Source organism: Sinocyclocheilus rhinocerous, unplaced genomic scaffold, assembly GCF_001515625.1.
Source record: "Sinocyclocheilus rhinocerous isolate Xijiao unplaced genomic scaffold, SAMN03320098_v1.1 scaffold432, whole genome shotgun sequence".
Taxonomy (NCBI): Eukaryota; Metazoa; Chordata; class Actinopteri; order Cypriniformes; family Cyprinidae; genus Sinocyclocheilus; species Sinocyclocheilus rhinocerous.
Window position 1 is genome coordinate 37,173 of NW_015627225.1, and position 16,178 is coordinate 53,350.

Sequence of the window (16,178 nt, forward strand, 5' to 3'; positions counted from 1 at the left end):
CCAATAGACGGCAGTGCGGTGGTGGCTTGAGTCTGTTGAATGGTGATTTAACGCTACATTGTCACCTACTTGGAGAGACTCAATGCTAAGTAAATAAACATAAATACCCTGGTCTTTTACTCTCACAATGAGCTTAACATATTCGTTTGCTACATTAGTAGGGCCCTATGATTTCCGCAATGCATATCAAAAGCTCCCGTATCGGTTCTGTTTTCAGTACTGGAGAATAAAAGATACATTCTTAGATGTTTTTGTTAGTACGTGAACGTTATCTTACACATTTTATCTCCCCAACAGATTAATTTGAAATAAGTTTATAATGCATGTTGGCTATTCCCAATTCAGAAGAGCGCACACACAGCCTGTGTCTGTGAATGCTTCTCATACTCGCTCCTCTCTGCCCCACGCGGCGCGAATCCCGCGTCACGGACGAGCCGTTAATGCTTGCTGCACTCACGCAGCCTGTCTCGTAATGCTGGTTTATACTCGCACCCGGCTCCGCACCGCAAGTCTTCACGAGCGCATCTGTCAGTATGGATGAGGCTTGACGCACGCGCGCAACCTGTGTCGATTCGCGCCTGGCTCCGCGTTTAAAACGAATGTAAATTCAGTCTAACTGCTTGCTAATTTCACTTGGATGAAATGAAACATTCAGCACATTTTCCACTTGCTCTTAAAATCCCAAATACTTAAAATGAATAAATCAGCCTATGTAACATATGTAATACTTTAATAATTGACTTAAGAAATACAGTTCTTTATTTATAAAAAATAAACAAATATTTTCTGTGAAATTCAGTAATTAAGTTAATTCTGTAAAAGTAGTTATACCATTATAATCTTGCCTGCTGAAGAAAAAAACCATAGAACCCCTCCCAAAACACAATAACAAATTTAATGGATTTCAGGGTTATAATGGGAATTTGTTTGGTTTTAATGTAAACTATAATGGTGTCTATTTGATGGATTCTATTGGTGGATGTAATCTGGCAGATGGCAACCAATAGAACAACAGTAATTCCTATTGGAATAATGCCCAAAACAAAAAGGAATTTTGTAATGGTTTAATGGAAACTATAAGAATTTCTGTGATGGTTTCTATTGTTTTTTTCAGCAGGGTAATGATACCCATACTGTGCTGCACATTATTGGCAATATTGAGCTGAAGCTTGACTTTGCAAATTTAAAATCGCAATCGCAATATCTGTCAAAAAAAAAAATCGCTATTTGATATTTTCCCCCAAATCGCACAGCCCTAATATACAGTACCAGTCAAAAGTTTGGACACACGAATGGGAAGTCTTTTTTTACTCCCTAATATCGGTATCGGCCCCCAAAAAACCAATATCGGTCGGGCTCTAGAACAGACTAACAATGAATCCTAGACCTGCAGTCTAAGACACTGAAAGTGATACAGACTGAGATCATTTTACACTACAGCAGAGTCAGTGCAGCTACCATGCTTGAGGGAATACATGTAATACACGTTACATAAGGTGACGTGTACACAAAGACAAACAACATACTCAAATCACCAATACAGCAAAAAATACAAGGCACAAAGTGTCGAGCGGAGGTAAGTAACCTTTGCCGTTGTTAAAGGAAAGCAGTGAAAAGACTAAAGGAAATTACTCCCTGGTAATTTATCAAGGCAAAACAAACTCAGAAGGAACTATATTCTCTCTTACCAGTAACTTTACTCCACAAACAAGGAACTGTACCTCTTATAGGTAGAAAACAACACCACTGTATTGCCAGCATTCAGAAAGTTCAGTTTATAACTGCAAAAACACCCTCTGCATCAAGGTTCTCCTACTAAGATACCCATGGTGAAGTTCACAAATCTAAATTCACTCAAAATGTGTTTAAACCACACACAAACCCCAGATCACTTTAGTTATTGATCTCAAAATAATTTTTAATTTAAATTTAACTGTAAACAAAAATAGAATAACTTAATTTTAAACAAAGACAAATATACAATTCAGATGAATGTTTATTTAAAATTTAAGTATTTTTTAGATCATTCATAAAAATTACTAATAATTATTTTGGCTTTGCAATGTAAGCCTCATAAAGTATGTAAATAGATTAAAATGTGCTGTGCAAGTTTTTACAGGCCAGGCCTAAAATGCAGCAATCAATTTTGTACGGTCTCTCTATCCACTAAATACTACAAACTAAGTAGTTTTCCAAGCTTCAGAACAATTTATTAGACAGCTGGAAGTTTCCCATTTCAGCAGTATGCATGAATGTGATAGCAGAAACAATGGAGTGACAGTAAATGTTGTATTAACGCATATTAATCCATTGATTGTTCTAATAAATAATTCAAATGTAGCAGCACCGGCTGGTACCAAAAACGGGGGTGGGGGGGATTGACATCGTGACGTCAGCATGGGAACGGGACAAAGGCCACATTGGGTCGGACCAGATGCTCGGTCTGCCTATGCAAATGACTCTGAGCGTTTAAATACATCAGCAAAGAACAATGACACGTCTATAACGAGCCCACAAAAGCCAATGCAAATTCTGCCCATAAAGTATATGGAGTGCACTGCTTTCTCAATTAGTATGACTCTCCATTGTCTTCGCAAACACATGAAAACGAAGGCTTGTTGTCAATAACTGGACATGGCATATGATATAGAGTGCTATAATACTAGGTTATTCTCGGACATGTCGAGTAAGCACGCACAGTTGTGAAGTTGTGAAGACTAAAACAGAAGACAAAAAAAAAGAAAAGATAATTTGTACGTGACAGAATACCTAGAGAAATATAAATGACTCTTCTTTGCTCTGCTAAACGATAAATGTACTTCTGTTACAGACATTTAATTCGCTTTTAGGAAAGCAGAACAACCCCATGACAGTTTATCTGATAGACTCAAACAATACAATAAAAAAGGCATAAAAAAAGATGTGCACTTATACTAAACCACGAAACCAACTTAAATGATTCTTAGGATTAAAGTCAACATGATAGCCAGAAGATAGCCTACATACAAAATATAACAAAAGATACAAGACTGTGAAAAACAAGCCAGAATCATTATTAAAATAAATTTTATTTTATAAAACACAAGCACTGTTGTTTATTTTTCTAATGAATATGAGGTACTCACGGCGGTGCTGGTGTTTTTTCCAAGGCACGAACAAAGAGCTGCTCCGTTAGCACGGGTTTAGCTACAACTGCTGTTTGACTGAATAAATGGTCAAAGAAAATAAAACAAACCAGAATATAACAGAGAGAGAGAATGATGAGGAGCCTTTAAGGACACGCGAGGCTAACTTGCTAACAAAGGCAGGTGTTGAGTTATCCTCAAAATTCAAACAAAAATAATCTCTTTGCCATTAAATGTGACGTGATCTCAGTCAGTCTCGGGCTCGGAAGAAACACAGAGGGTCGAAACAAACAATAATGCCTGTAAAACAGTGTTGTCCGCCGGCTGCTTCTAGAGAGACTGTAAACAGACGGTGGTGTTTTGTAGTGGCTAGAGACTAGATGAGCGGAGAAAAAACCTGCCGCGTCACTGATCGGTAAAGAGCATTCTGGGTAATGTAGTTCTCATCTCAGAGCGAGTCAGAAGTCGCAAATGTTACTGGGTTAGGTCACACTCACACATGTATCTTTGCAGCAAATCTCATATTTGAGCTGCAGGCACGCCCACAGAAAACAATAACTGCTTTGATTGCCATATTCAAAAGATGTCTGTACAACAGTTAAAAGGAGTAAGGCCCTTATAAAATAAAGATATTATTCATGAAACGCAAGCTATTCATCTCTCTGTAAATAGCCTACATAAAAATACGATATATATAGAGAGAGAGTGAGAGAGAGAGAGAGGACTATTTTTTTAATTATAATGGATTTTCAGGAAAACAATAATTGCAATTGTGTCATTGTGTGTCATGAATGAGGACTATTGTATTTTTATTAGGCTACCTAATTTTTTATTTATTATGTATTTGAATGCTGCATTGACTATTATTATTATTATTATTGTCATATTTATTTATTCATTCATTTTTATTTGTATGATTGTTGTAGTAGCCTATATGAAATCTGAATTGAGTGCTGCTTGCCTTTGATTAACTTTATTTATTTAACATTAATTAATAATAACTTTATTTAACATTAAAGGCATTTGTGTGTTTCCTGTTTTCTGACACAACATTGCCTTATTTTGGCATGTACTATTGGAAAGGCAAATTAAACATGACTGCAATCAAGACTATAATGCCTGTATAACGAGAACAAGTTTAGGCTATTTTTTATGAGTAATACTGAAGAATGTTATGGTATTGTTCTTTTATGGGTTATGAATGCATGATGATGCCTCATCATTAACCATCCTGATTAAGATTAATGTCAGGCCCAGTCAAGTTTATTGTCTTTGGAAGAGTAAAAAAACAGAAAAGAGGCCATGTAGACAAAATAAACATTATATAGAAGATAACATCTCAAACCTGTCCCAGATGATGGAGGTATCCAGAGACATCAGTAGATCTGATTACTTTGAGTGCAATGATGCTACACAGCCACAGTCCGTTTCATATAGACAGTGCAGCTAAAGGAAATTACATAACTTATTATGTGATTACACTGAGAAAAAAAATAGATGCTCAGATTCTTCCTTATTATTCTGAGTGTACTAAAATGTATCTCTCTTTCAAAAAACATTTAGTTCTTGTGCATGTTTCTAGGAGATAGATGTTACATCACCTGCTTACATAAACATAAAGGCAATCAGATCATCTCTCTTCCACCCACTCTTTTATGAAATGGGACTTTCCTTGCACTTAAAAGAAAAAAACATTATGACTAGTCCTGGTCTAGATAACATGTTCAGTAGAGAGATGATTTAACCGTGCCATGTAACTCAACACAGTGTTTGGGAAAGGGTTCCCAGTAGAGGTTGATTTGTTCAGACATGATCTGGTAATATCCGTCAGCTCTAGCCCAAGCCTGCTCATAGCTCATAGCAATGTTGTGAAAACAGTGTAGCCTGTTGGCACAAGTCATGTGTTGAAATACTTATAATTTTATCACGCACCAAAAACAATGTAAGCCAGGTGGATCAACAAAATAACGAGCACACATTTCACATCCATTTGTAGAAACTTTCGGAGATCAGCGTGGTTAGTGGTTAGTCAGTGCACACAGACATGTGCATGCACACATATCATGAGCTGTGGTATAGATTAATATCTGCTTAAGTTGTTGTCTGTGTTTATGTTGTCGTGGCAACGACACTGACACCTCATATTAGGGGTGTAACTCATTCGTTTTCTCGATTTAAACTGAATGTACGAAGGAAATTGATAAAATAACCACAGCATTAACAACCTTGAAATAAGCAGTGGCGGCTTGTCGGGGGAGGCACAGCTTCCCCAAAATTTTGAGGTGAAAATGAGGACAATTTAATGTTAATAAAATTCACAATTCATTTCAGTTCATGTCTCAGAATGTGTATTTTTTGTTTGTAATTTCACAGTTGTAATACAATAATGTGAAAGCGCCGCTTTTCTATGCGAATGTGCCGAATCTGCTGATGTAATTACAACCGCTAAGGGGAAGGGGAGGCCGGGAGAGCGCTGAGCTCTCGTGCCTCCGTTGATTAAAAAAAATTAGCCAATCACCATCGAGTGTTCACTTTCAGCGCCGAGGAGTGTTGAGAAAAGAAACCTTGTAGGGGAGGCTAGCCTCCCTTCTAGTATATCAACCAATCATCATAGAGAGTCCTAAATTACACAATATTAGTTTGAACGTCTCCCGCTGCGCTGATAATGTACCAAGTACTAATGATGAGTAGCGATATTGAATATTTGATCGCCAACAGATTTACCAAGCTGTCATTCAAACAGTATATATACAAATTAAAAATAAAGGGAGAACACGCCTAAGCTGGATATAGGCTACATCAGTCGCGGCTCAATTAAATGGCACAACAGGCAGCTCTCTTTTAACACAGACTTTTAAGAAGGGATGGATGTTTGCTTCAAGTGATAGGCCAGGTAAGTGAAATTATATTATCTTGCTGTATGTGTGTCGTTTTCTTTACATGTTCTGACTAAAAGAAACCAAAAAGCCATTTTAAAGTGGTTAAGCAAATAATAATAATAATAATCGGCAGGGATTCCCTGACCAATACAATTAGTGTGCCTCCTCTATTTTAAAACCCACGAGCCGCCACTGGAAATAAGAGCGCAAGGTTTATCTGTCAATCATAAAAGATGCGTTCGTCATTAAAGGGGTCATATGATGTTGCTAAAAAGAACATTATTTGGTGTATTTGGTGTAATGAAATGTGTTTTTGCGTTGTGATTGGCCGGATACCTCAAGCGTGTGACGGAAATGTAATGCCCCTCACCATACTGTCATGCCCTGTCCAGCTGGAGCAACGATTCAAAAACATGAAAACCCATTACAAACGAGGCATTTGTTGCATCCAGTGGGGACATAATTACAGATTATAATGACTTATACTGTCTTTTCACGGGTTGCGTTGCATCGCGCCGCGTAAACATAAAACCATGTCTGCATTTGTGATCGGAGAAATGACAAACAACAAGTGCTAACGTTAATCTACGGTTTTTTTTGTGTTTTTTTTAGCCCCTCTCTCACATTTTTTTTAGAATAGCTGACATTTTTACTTATCGAAGATTGTTCTTTGCATGACCATTTCCAGATTATGCCAGAACGAAGTCAAGAGTGGAGGTGAATGCGGACATCAGGTGCAGCGATCACCTGATAGATACGCGTACAGTTTGTTCAAAAGTCAAATACAGAATAAATGCATTTGATTGGTAAACCAAATTCAAACGTGACGTTTCAACATCTAATGGTAATACATGGAATTTACGGCAAAGCTCCACTAAATAATAGTGCTAATAAGTGGGGGCGTGGTGGGGCTTTGGCGACTGGCGTTTCAGTCAATCTACCCCACAGCTAATCACGGGACCCCTTGTTGCTCGGGCCCTGGGGCTTCAGCCCCACCTAGTCCTTTTGTTAATCCGGCCCTGCTCATACCTATATTTCTACAGTTCTCACCTGACACACTCTCGCTCGAGTTCTTACTAGAACCAGGAAGTATGACCATATTAGCCCGGTTCTGTCAACACTGCACTGGCTACCTATTAAACATCGTATAGATTTTAAAATCTTGCGCACACACAAACCAATTAAGAACTAGTTCACACGCGTTGAGTTTCTCAGCTGTTTTTAATTATTTTTTTATTGTAAACACGCTTAACACAAATGTATTTTTTACGTTTAGTGCAAGAGCTCCTCGCTTGTGTTCTCTCCTCTGTGTTGTATCTCGCATTAACGCGCAAAACCCATTCTAAAATGCAACTGTCAAAATAACTTTAAAAAAAACATCTCTACGGCTTTCGTTTTTTCCATTCCACTGCCCTGCGTCAAGCGTTTTTAAACGCAAAAGGCATTCCATGTGAACAGCCCCTTTAAATGCTTTGTCAACAGCACCGTACTAATCATTTATTTGACGGCATATGCTTTATGCTGTTTTACAGGCCTATTCAATGTCTATAAATGTAGAAAAGAAAGCCCCTGCTTCCTCATATGATAGTCGCCACTATACATTTTAAATGACTCCAAAGGCCGTTGTTTTATCTGAAAGGTGATTTGAGTGCCTATTTTAAGTGTTGCCCTGATAAGATTCAAAACATAAGAGCTGTGTTGTGAAGTGAGCTGAGGAGAAACATGACAGTGTGACAGCAGCTTGTGATAAAATCACAACACTGGGGCTTAACCAAATATTACATATAGCCTACCAACTTCCCCCAGTTTGGGGGCTGGTGTTCAGATTGTTGTCCCAGCTGTTATGGTGACTGTAACTATGTATGAAAATATATTTTCATAATGTTTAGAACATGGATAAACAAACCTGAACAATCATGTGCACAGGAGTCAAGATACTTTTTAATGTTCAAGATCACCTGCATTGAGCTGTATTTCAAAATGGCAGCATAAAAGTATGCTATACTTAAAATCAACATAAAGTGCAAATAAAGATCTAGCTCTCTCTCAGATATATTTAACAGAATAATGATGAGCTGCAGTAGATTCTCTCTCAGAAGTAATTTCTTCCTTGAGTTTTTTTTTTCTTTCTAAATCCAAACCTGCCCTAACACAGCAGTGAGACACTGGCAAAAACTCTATTTATAGACATTGATTTCACTGGGTGAATTGCTGGTGATGTCATCTAGTCACTTAGACACTGTATCTGTATGCGGTTTTTCTTCTTGATATAACTACTCCACCCCTGTATTTCTATGAAAAGTTGCATCAATTCTCATTAAAATGATAAAGTGATTTTGGTGTGAAGGAAGTGGTGTTTATTAAAGCAGAATATTGGATAACCCAATGATTACTTCGGTTTTGTGAACTTTTCTCAAACTTAGAAGCCAGAGAAGAACACTTTTCTTAGAATCCAGAATAATCAATTTTTTTATCAGCTGACTTCCAGTAATGGATTGCCTATATTTTTCGAGCAACTATGAATCCTGATCATGTAGCCTGGGTGTGGTGTTTGATTTCCTGTAATAAATTATGCCTGATACGGGAGGATGGGCATTTTTCCAGTCATTCCTAGAACTGAAGAATACCAGAGTAGAGTTTTAGCTTATTCTTAGAAGTGTCTTCGGTTTCTGACAGTGGAATGAGACAATTCAATAGAAATGAGCAATTTGACAACATCATTTACTTAACTTAATTTACTTAACATAATTTACATTAAATTAACAATCCTCATTTGTTATCAAAACAGGTAACACTATCTTCAGAACCTGTTGCATAAGAGATGGAAGTTGACACTGACAAACATTGTGATGTTCAACACTTCGGACAACTACGCTAAGATTACATCAGCAGCATGGATAGCAAACTGACGTGATGTATCTGACTGCCTGACCTTTCTTCCAAAGCCAGCGATATTCACATCAGTAGATATCAGATAAGATTAATAACAGAAGTCTCTCAGATTCAATAAGCTTCTTTGTTTATTGGTGTGCCAGCATGCTGGCTGTAGCTGACTTTGTTACAGGAATACTTATTTTTAAATGATATTGTCTCTGACTAGCATTCATGGAATGATGCATAGATGAATAATTTCGTCTAGTTCATCAAAACAGGAAATGTGTTTACATTAATACTTTTACAATGGAAATTTGTGAGGAAAATATCTGTAATATTCTGGGAATAACCTATTAAAGGGATAGTTCACCCAAAAATGAAAATACTGTTATTAAATACTCACCCTCATGTTGTTCCAAACCCGTAAGACCTTCGCTCATCTTCGGAACACAAATTAAGATATTTTTGATGGAATCCGAGAGCTTTCAGACCCTGCGTAGACAGCAACACAACTACCACATTGAAGGCCCAGAAACGTAATAAGGACATCATTAAAATAGTCCATGTGAAATCCGTGGTTCAACCTTAATTTTATGAAGCTACGAGAATACTTTTTCTGCGCAAAAAAGAAAAAAACAAACAACTGATGTCGGTTGAACCACTGATGTCACATGGACTGTTTTACCAATGTCCTTACTGCGATTCTGTGCCTTTGCCATGGTAGTACCCTTGCTGTCTATGGAGGGTCAGAAAGCTCTCGGATTTCATCAAAAATATCTTAATATCTTGTGTTCTGAAGATGAACGAAGGTCTTACGGGTTTGGAACGACATGAGGATGAGCAATTAATGACAGAATTGTCATTTTTGGGTGATTTAAATTTTTTATTTTTAACTTTTAAATTTATGAGTGATCTTGAGAAGCTTTTGAAGCCAGTAGAGATTTGAAATTCAGATATTGAAATGTGATAATGGGCTGATAATGAATAAGGATGGTGAAGAAATGTACAAGAGCTGAAAGAGCAGGTGGTGGATTTTGATAAACATTGTTAAATAAATATAAAAACAGTCAATATACAAATATGAAGATATTATTAAAAAGGTTTATTGTTGAAAAAGATGTCATTAATTCCATAAAGATTATTTTACACCAAGAGCATGTCAATGTGCACATATATGAGGGCTTTATAACGATTCAAGAGGTAGCAAATAATGGTCTTGTGTGTATAAAGGTGACACGATGACCTTTCAAAATGGCACAGTACTTAACAAACCTTTGCCAAACATTTGTCTCTAAGCCTCAACCAGAGCCAGACACAAAAAAATCTAGAACCAACAAAGCTCTAGTCCTAAAATCAACTGTCAGCCTATGTTCTATCAAAACATACCATGAAATTCCAGTGTGGGCGTCATTATTATACAATGAAAAGCCTGTTTCATAATTCTTAAATATTTGCAGACCTTTCAAACAGCAGCATTTTCCTGTTTAATTTTTCATTTACATGAAAAAACTAGCATTCAGTTTGTGAACTTTTCAAACTGTTCAAAGTACAGATATCAGATATAATGTCAACCAAATTTAAATGTAGTTTTAAACAAACTAACAATTTCTTAGTAACATGCAAATTCTTTTGACTGAGTTAAGCAGGGCCTAGATTTGTTCAGTCTGACTGTGTTGTAGAGACTTCAGAGAATTTAAACCAGAACCTGGAGCTGGTCAGTGAAGGTAAAGGTAGAAGTCAAGTATCCTAATGTTGAACTTCAAGATTCAAAGAGAAGAAAATATGAAAGTATGATACATTTGTTGAAATTTAAGAAGGACAGTGAAACACACATAAGATGTATAACCCAAACCAATAAGCAATTAGTATCTATTTAAAATATTCTTTATGCATTCTGCTCATCAAATATTGCATGCTAAAATATTCATCAAACTATTTTCACTAGTCCAAGTAACTCATAGCATATGGCTTGCATCGTAATGCAGTTTGTGCTGCTGTCTTTCAAATACAATATATATTAAAACAGGACTAAACTTGTCTTTTCAGTTCAACTTGCAGGTTTCACTTTGGCCTGCTATGTGCTCAAATGTAAACATTACAGTCCTTCCTTCATTTTCTTTATGGCACTTGATGGATTAACACCCAGACTGCTCATCTAAAAACGTTTATCATAAAAAAAAAGAACAAGCAGCAGTTTGGAAAACAAAACTCTCCTATGCAAGGGTGAACTGTGCCCAGTGACGAATCCTTGCTAAGCAGTGCTCTTTCTGTTCAGGATGAGGGAGTACAAGGGTGGGCAACATTGTAGGTTTCCCTAAAGCAATTTAGGTGTCTGGTTGTACAGTCTAAGGTTTACTGGCACAGACAAGGCATATGGAACATGCACTAAAAAACCTAGTCAGTGAATTTGAATTCAGGATGCATTACATAAACCACAGGGAAAAAGAGGGTATGGAAAGTTCCAACAGTTGGCTTCAACATGTGCTTTCTTCTTCTTTGATGGATTTTTTAAATAATTGATGCCCATGTGAAACTCATGATGAGTGTTATGTGTCACATTGTCAGTAAACTGTTTGTTGAATAGGTCTCTTAGCTGGTGGAGGGATGCCCTGAGTTTCACACTGATGGTCCTTGGGAGGCCAGTTTTGGGTGAATGGCATATTAAAGGAGAGAGAGGCTCAGATTGGCAAATCCATGTGTCAATCATCTTTTGGCCTCACCGAACACCACTGTACCCAATCTGAAGCACCTTTCCTTGGCAGGACCTCTCACATTCTCAGCTTGAGAATGACCGTTGCCAGCATAAGGAAGAATGTGTTCCAGCCCAGAGTGACTGCAAAACCTCGCCAGACCATCATACGGGACAGACCCCAACCTGAATGTGAAATAAGAGAATCGTAAGAGGATCAGTACCAGAACATGAAGACAGAAAACAAATCGATGTATATTTAAGGAAACTGTTCAATATTAAAAACTTAAATTTGTGAAAGCCTCATGAACCATCTGATTGAATCGATTCACTAGAATGAATCAGACTTTTCAACACTACATACACATGATAGAGGGGAGCATTTAGGACAGCTGTTGAGTTATGTAGATAGTAAAAAATCTGGTTCTACAAGACAGTCACAGGTAAAATTGAGGAAGACAATAATTACTCTGTACAGTATGTACAGACTCCTCCCAGAGCAGTGTTAGTTTAATATTATTCATAAACTATTATAGTATTTATTAATGTTTTATATTAGCTTTTATTTTTATACTTTCAGTTTTCATTACATTTTATAGTTTCTAGGTTACATATGTTGTCACATTTTTTATGTAACCTCTAATTTGTTTCCAATTTTAGTACTTCCATTTTAACTTAGGTTACTTTATTTCACTTAGTTGTCAAGGCAACAGTTCTAATTTTTGTTTACATTTTGTAAGTTTAAGTCATCAAACATTTATATTTTATTTCAGCTTTATATCGATTAACACATTTTTTGGAATAGGTTTAGTTAACAATAACGCCGCCCCAGAGCAATGTCATTGTGGTGCCATAATCAAAACCCAAAGGGCTCAGGTAGATTAATGAAGGGGAAAACCAGGTTTATGTACAGTCTGTACATTTCCAGTCACATGACCAGTCTCAGCTCTGATCTAGCCTGTACAGTATCAGCAGTAGAGATGTGTGCATGAGCTATAACGTCAGCCGAATCCGCTGCTTCAAATAAATTATCCACCCGCACCTATATTTTTCTCTGATTTAGATAACCGACCTGACCCGCACCCGATCGTCACATTACAATGATTCTAATTAGACTAATTCTTAGTTTTGCATGATGATATGATGAATGGATAGTTAATTTTTAACAGCAGATTCAGTGACGTGAGAGCTGATCTGCGCATCACTGCACACATCTGTGGTGTGTTACGGCTCCACGGCCACCGGAGCTGATCCGGCCACTAGGGCTGGGCGATATGTCAAAAATATTGTATCGATAATCGCCTTAAAAAATATCGTGATATCCGATAATATCGTCTACCCAAGCCCCACCTCAACCACGCCCTGCCCCCGCCGAGACAACATTGCTGACATGCACCATAAACACACACCATAAACGACCCACCCGCAATTAATTAGAATGTATTTTTTTATTACCCGACCTGCGGATATAACCACCATCCGCGCATCACTAATCAGCAGTCAATTAACATGTTTGAACTGGAACTTTGACTGTGTGTTGTCATCTGAGCCTCTCATTGTCTAACTAACCGGTTCCCGTTCGTGAGCAATGCTGGCAGGTAAACAACAGGGAAGCTGTGTGTTTAATTTAGGAATGGAGGCAGACGCTCCTCCTGCTCCGTGAATAATTGAGAGAGAAAAGTGTCAGGTGTCGTGAAGTCTGCTGTAACTCCAGATGTTTGTATCAGAGGGAAAATGTTAGCGGAGTGGGATTTCAGAGAGAATTGTTGTGCGTGTGTCGGTTGAACATATCACACAAGAGATGTTACATATCTGAGGTGTGCGGGTAGGGCAGTCCATTTGAAATGTGTGATGTGATGATAGAGACACGCTTCAGACACTCCGTTTCCGTCTCCGCAACTCAACAACCACTACAACCTAACACACTATTTGTCATGTTTTTATGTACACATTTGAGTTTGTGATTTATACAGTCTCCTAAAGGGATGTCAAAATGACAAATACTTTTTATACCAAGTTGTTGTTAATATAAAATAGTATTATTTTTTACATTAGATCATAAATATATACATATTTATATAAATATTAATTAAATACATATATATTAATAAATAAAATTACTGACAAAATTATAAATGTATTTATAAGATACTTGTTATTATATATAAATTATAATTAAAATGATAAATGTATTGTTGTCTTATCAAATAAAAAAATAATAATTTAGTTAAAATAAATATATTTATATTTCTAATAAATTGTAATATTTATTATTATTATTATTATAATACACTATAAATAATAGATTTATATCATAAGTTTATTGGTACCGGTGCTATATTAAATGAGTGTGTGTGCATGAGTGCACATACTCTACCTCTGTACATGATGCAGCGCAGGGCTTCAGATGCGTAGGTCTGGGGCAGGACTAGACTCAAATAACGCAGAGGATACGGGATACACTCAACCGGCCAAATAACACCTACAGGAGGTAAATGACTAATTTCATTCATGTAAAACTCTAATCTGTAACATCATCTACATATGTATATTTTTAGTAGTTACTAGTGTGTTTGTGTTACTTCAGCAGGCCATAAATGACAAATGTGACCCTGGACCACAAAACCAGTCATAAGGGTAATTTTTTTCGAAATTGAGATTTAAATACATTATCTGAAAGCTGAATAAATAAGCTTTCCATTGATGTGTGGTTTGTTAGGATAGGACAATATTTGGCCGATATACAACTATTTGAAAATCTGGAATCTGAGGGTGCAAAAAAATCAAAATATTGAGAAAATCACCTTTAAAGTTGTCCAAATTATGTTCTTAGCAATGTATATTACTAATCAAAAATTAAATTTTGATATATTTACAGTAGGAAATTTATAAAATATCTTCATCGAACACGATCTTTACTTAATATCCTAATAATTTTTGGCATAAAAGAAAAATCAATAATTTTGACCCATACAATGTATTTTTGGCTATTGCTACAAATATACCCCAGTGACTTAAGACTGGTTTTGTGGTCCAGGGTCACAAATGACGTGATGGTGCGTTTTAATGTGAATTATGACCGGTACGTCGAGTCAAGGCCTCTCACTAAGGAGAATTTCCTTCCATTTCTTTACAATAATCATCTATATTTCCTTTCCATTTTCATCTCATCCATCAATCATCATTCACTCTGTTTATTCCACTCCACTATCAATCCACGATCCATTAATCCACTGGACACACCCAGATAGTATGGCCCTAATACAGCTCTTATTATATTTTCTGGACTGCACCATTTTGGGGTGGAGGGAGAAATGACAGACAATCTTAACATAGAGGGCTGCATCAATACAAAAGAGTGAGGTTTAAGGGTAACTTAAATATAAATAATAGCAAGTAAAATAAGCCACAGCGTAACCTTATCCTATCTAATTTCTTTTTTTTACATCTGTGAGATCAAACAGTGTACCGCTAATGATGAGGTTGGGGTAGAAGATTCCAAGAGCTGCCTGATTGGCCGACTGTTCGTCATCGATAGCAGAGGAAATGACCAGTCCAAAGGAGATTCCCATCACTCCCTGCAGCACAATCAGTGAGATCACCAAAGCCAGAGATCCTTCATTAGGAATCTGCAAAAGAGAAAGAGACATGAAAAATATGGTGATAATGATAAAAATATTATGAAAGAGCTGTATTCCAGTTCACAGCATCCATATGAATCACACAGGGTATGATGACACTTTCAGATATGAAATAATGTATGTAAATATAAAATATAAGTGATCCTGCTTAATGTTTTTATGTGCATTATATTTACATGTGCATGTATTATATTTTTTCATCATACTATAAATGCACTCTTAAATGTAGAGTTAATTTGCTATTGTATAATTGAACAAAATACATGTGAGAAAAAAAAAGTACTCAAGAAGTACAGAATGACTACTGGGTAATTTTCCCTCTCCACTTCCTGTGAAGTGCTATTTTAGTCCCTGTGCTGTTCTTCAGATCGCACCCCTGACATAAAGTGTCAAATATACCATTTTAACATTATGTTGCAAAAACAATACATATGTGTAGCATTTAACAGTTGTTTTTAAACAGTGATTCAATCCTATAATGTCTGAACATACCGGCATGACACAGACATCATAAGCGAGTGTGAAGCTCACAGCTCTTATTGGCTGATTACACAGAACATGTAAGTCAGTGTAGCATCTTTACTGCTAGAGTTACACATCAGAAATAGAATCGCTAATCTACAGCGGGGTCTGTTACCAAAGCAATCCCTTTGTTGCCACGGTGGTCAAGCACAAATCACTAGACACAAAGCAAGGAATTATTTATGAATAAATTAACTTACATGGCTCAGTCCCAGGGCTGTTTCTAAAATTCACAGAGCACATGACAATTGACAGACCCTAATTCAGGGGTTCCCAAACTTTTCCATTCCACGACCCACCTAGACAAGTATAATCTATTTCACGACCCACCAAAATATTTGAGATAAAAAAAACAACTGACATTACTTTAAGCCTAATCTTAATTAAAAGTTTAATATGACAGAAATTAAGTATTTAAGAAAAATAACCATTTTATTTTAGAGTACAA

The 16,178-nt window shown here is 36.7% G+C and overlaps 2 protein-coding genes across 2 annotated transcripts in view; both read right to left on the reverse strand.

Annotated features, from left to right (window-relative positions):
* LOC107720901 (E3 ubiquitin-protein ligase pellino homolog 1-like) overlaps positions 1–3,515 on the reverse strand; it is a 38,093-nt gene extending 34,578 nt beyond the window's left edge. Inside the window, exon 1 of the mRNA XM_016528731.1 lies at positions 3,126–3,515. The gene's annotated coding sequence lies outside the window, so the exon portion shown is untranslated. The remainder of the gene's footprint in view (positions 1–3,125) is intronic.
* Positions 3,516–11,020: 7,505 nt separating this feature from the next.
* Positions 11,021–16,178, reverse strand: part of LOC107720922 (ABC transporter G family member 20-like) — a 26,675-nt gene continuing 21,517 nt past the window's right edge. Inside the window, exons 18-20 of the mRNA XM_016528757.1 lie at positions 15,037–15,196; positions 13,945–14,049; positions 11,021–11,753 (exon numbers count right to left, since the gene is read on the reverse strand). Coding sequence (XP_016384243.1) covers positions 11,647–11,753; positions 13,945–14,049; positions 15,037–15,196 — 372 coding nt within the window. The 3' untranslated portion in view covers positions 11,021–11,646. The remainder of the gene's footprint in view (positions 11,754–13,944; positions 14,050–15,036; positions 15,197–16,178) is intronic.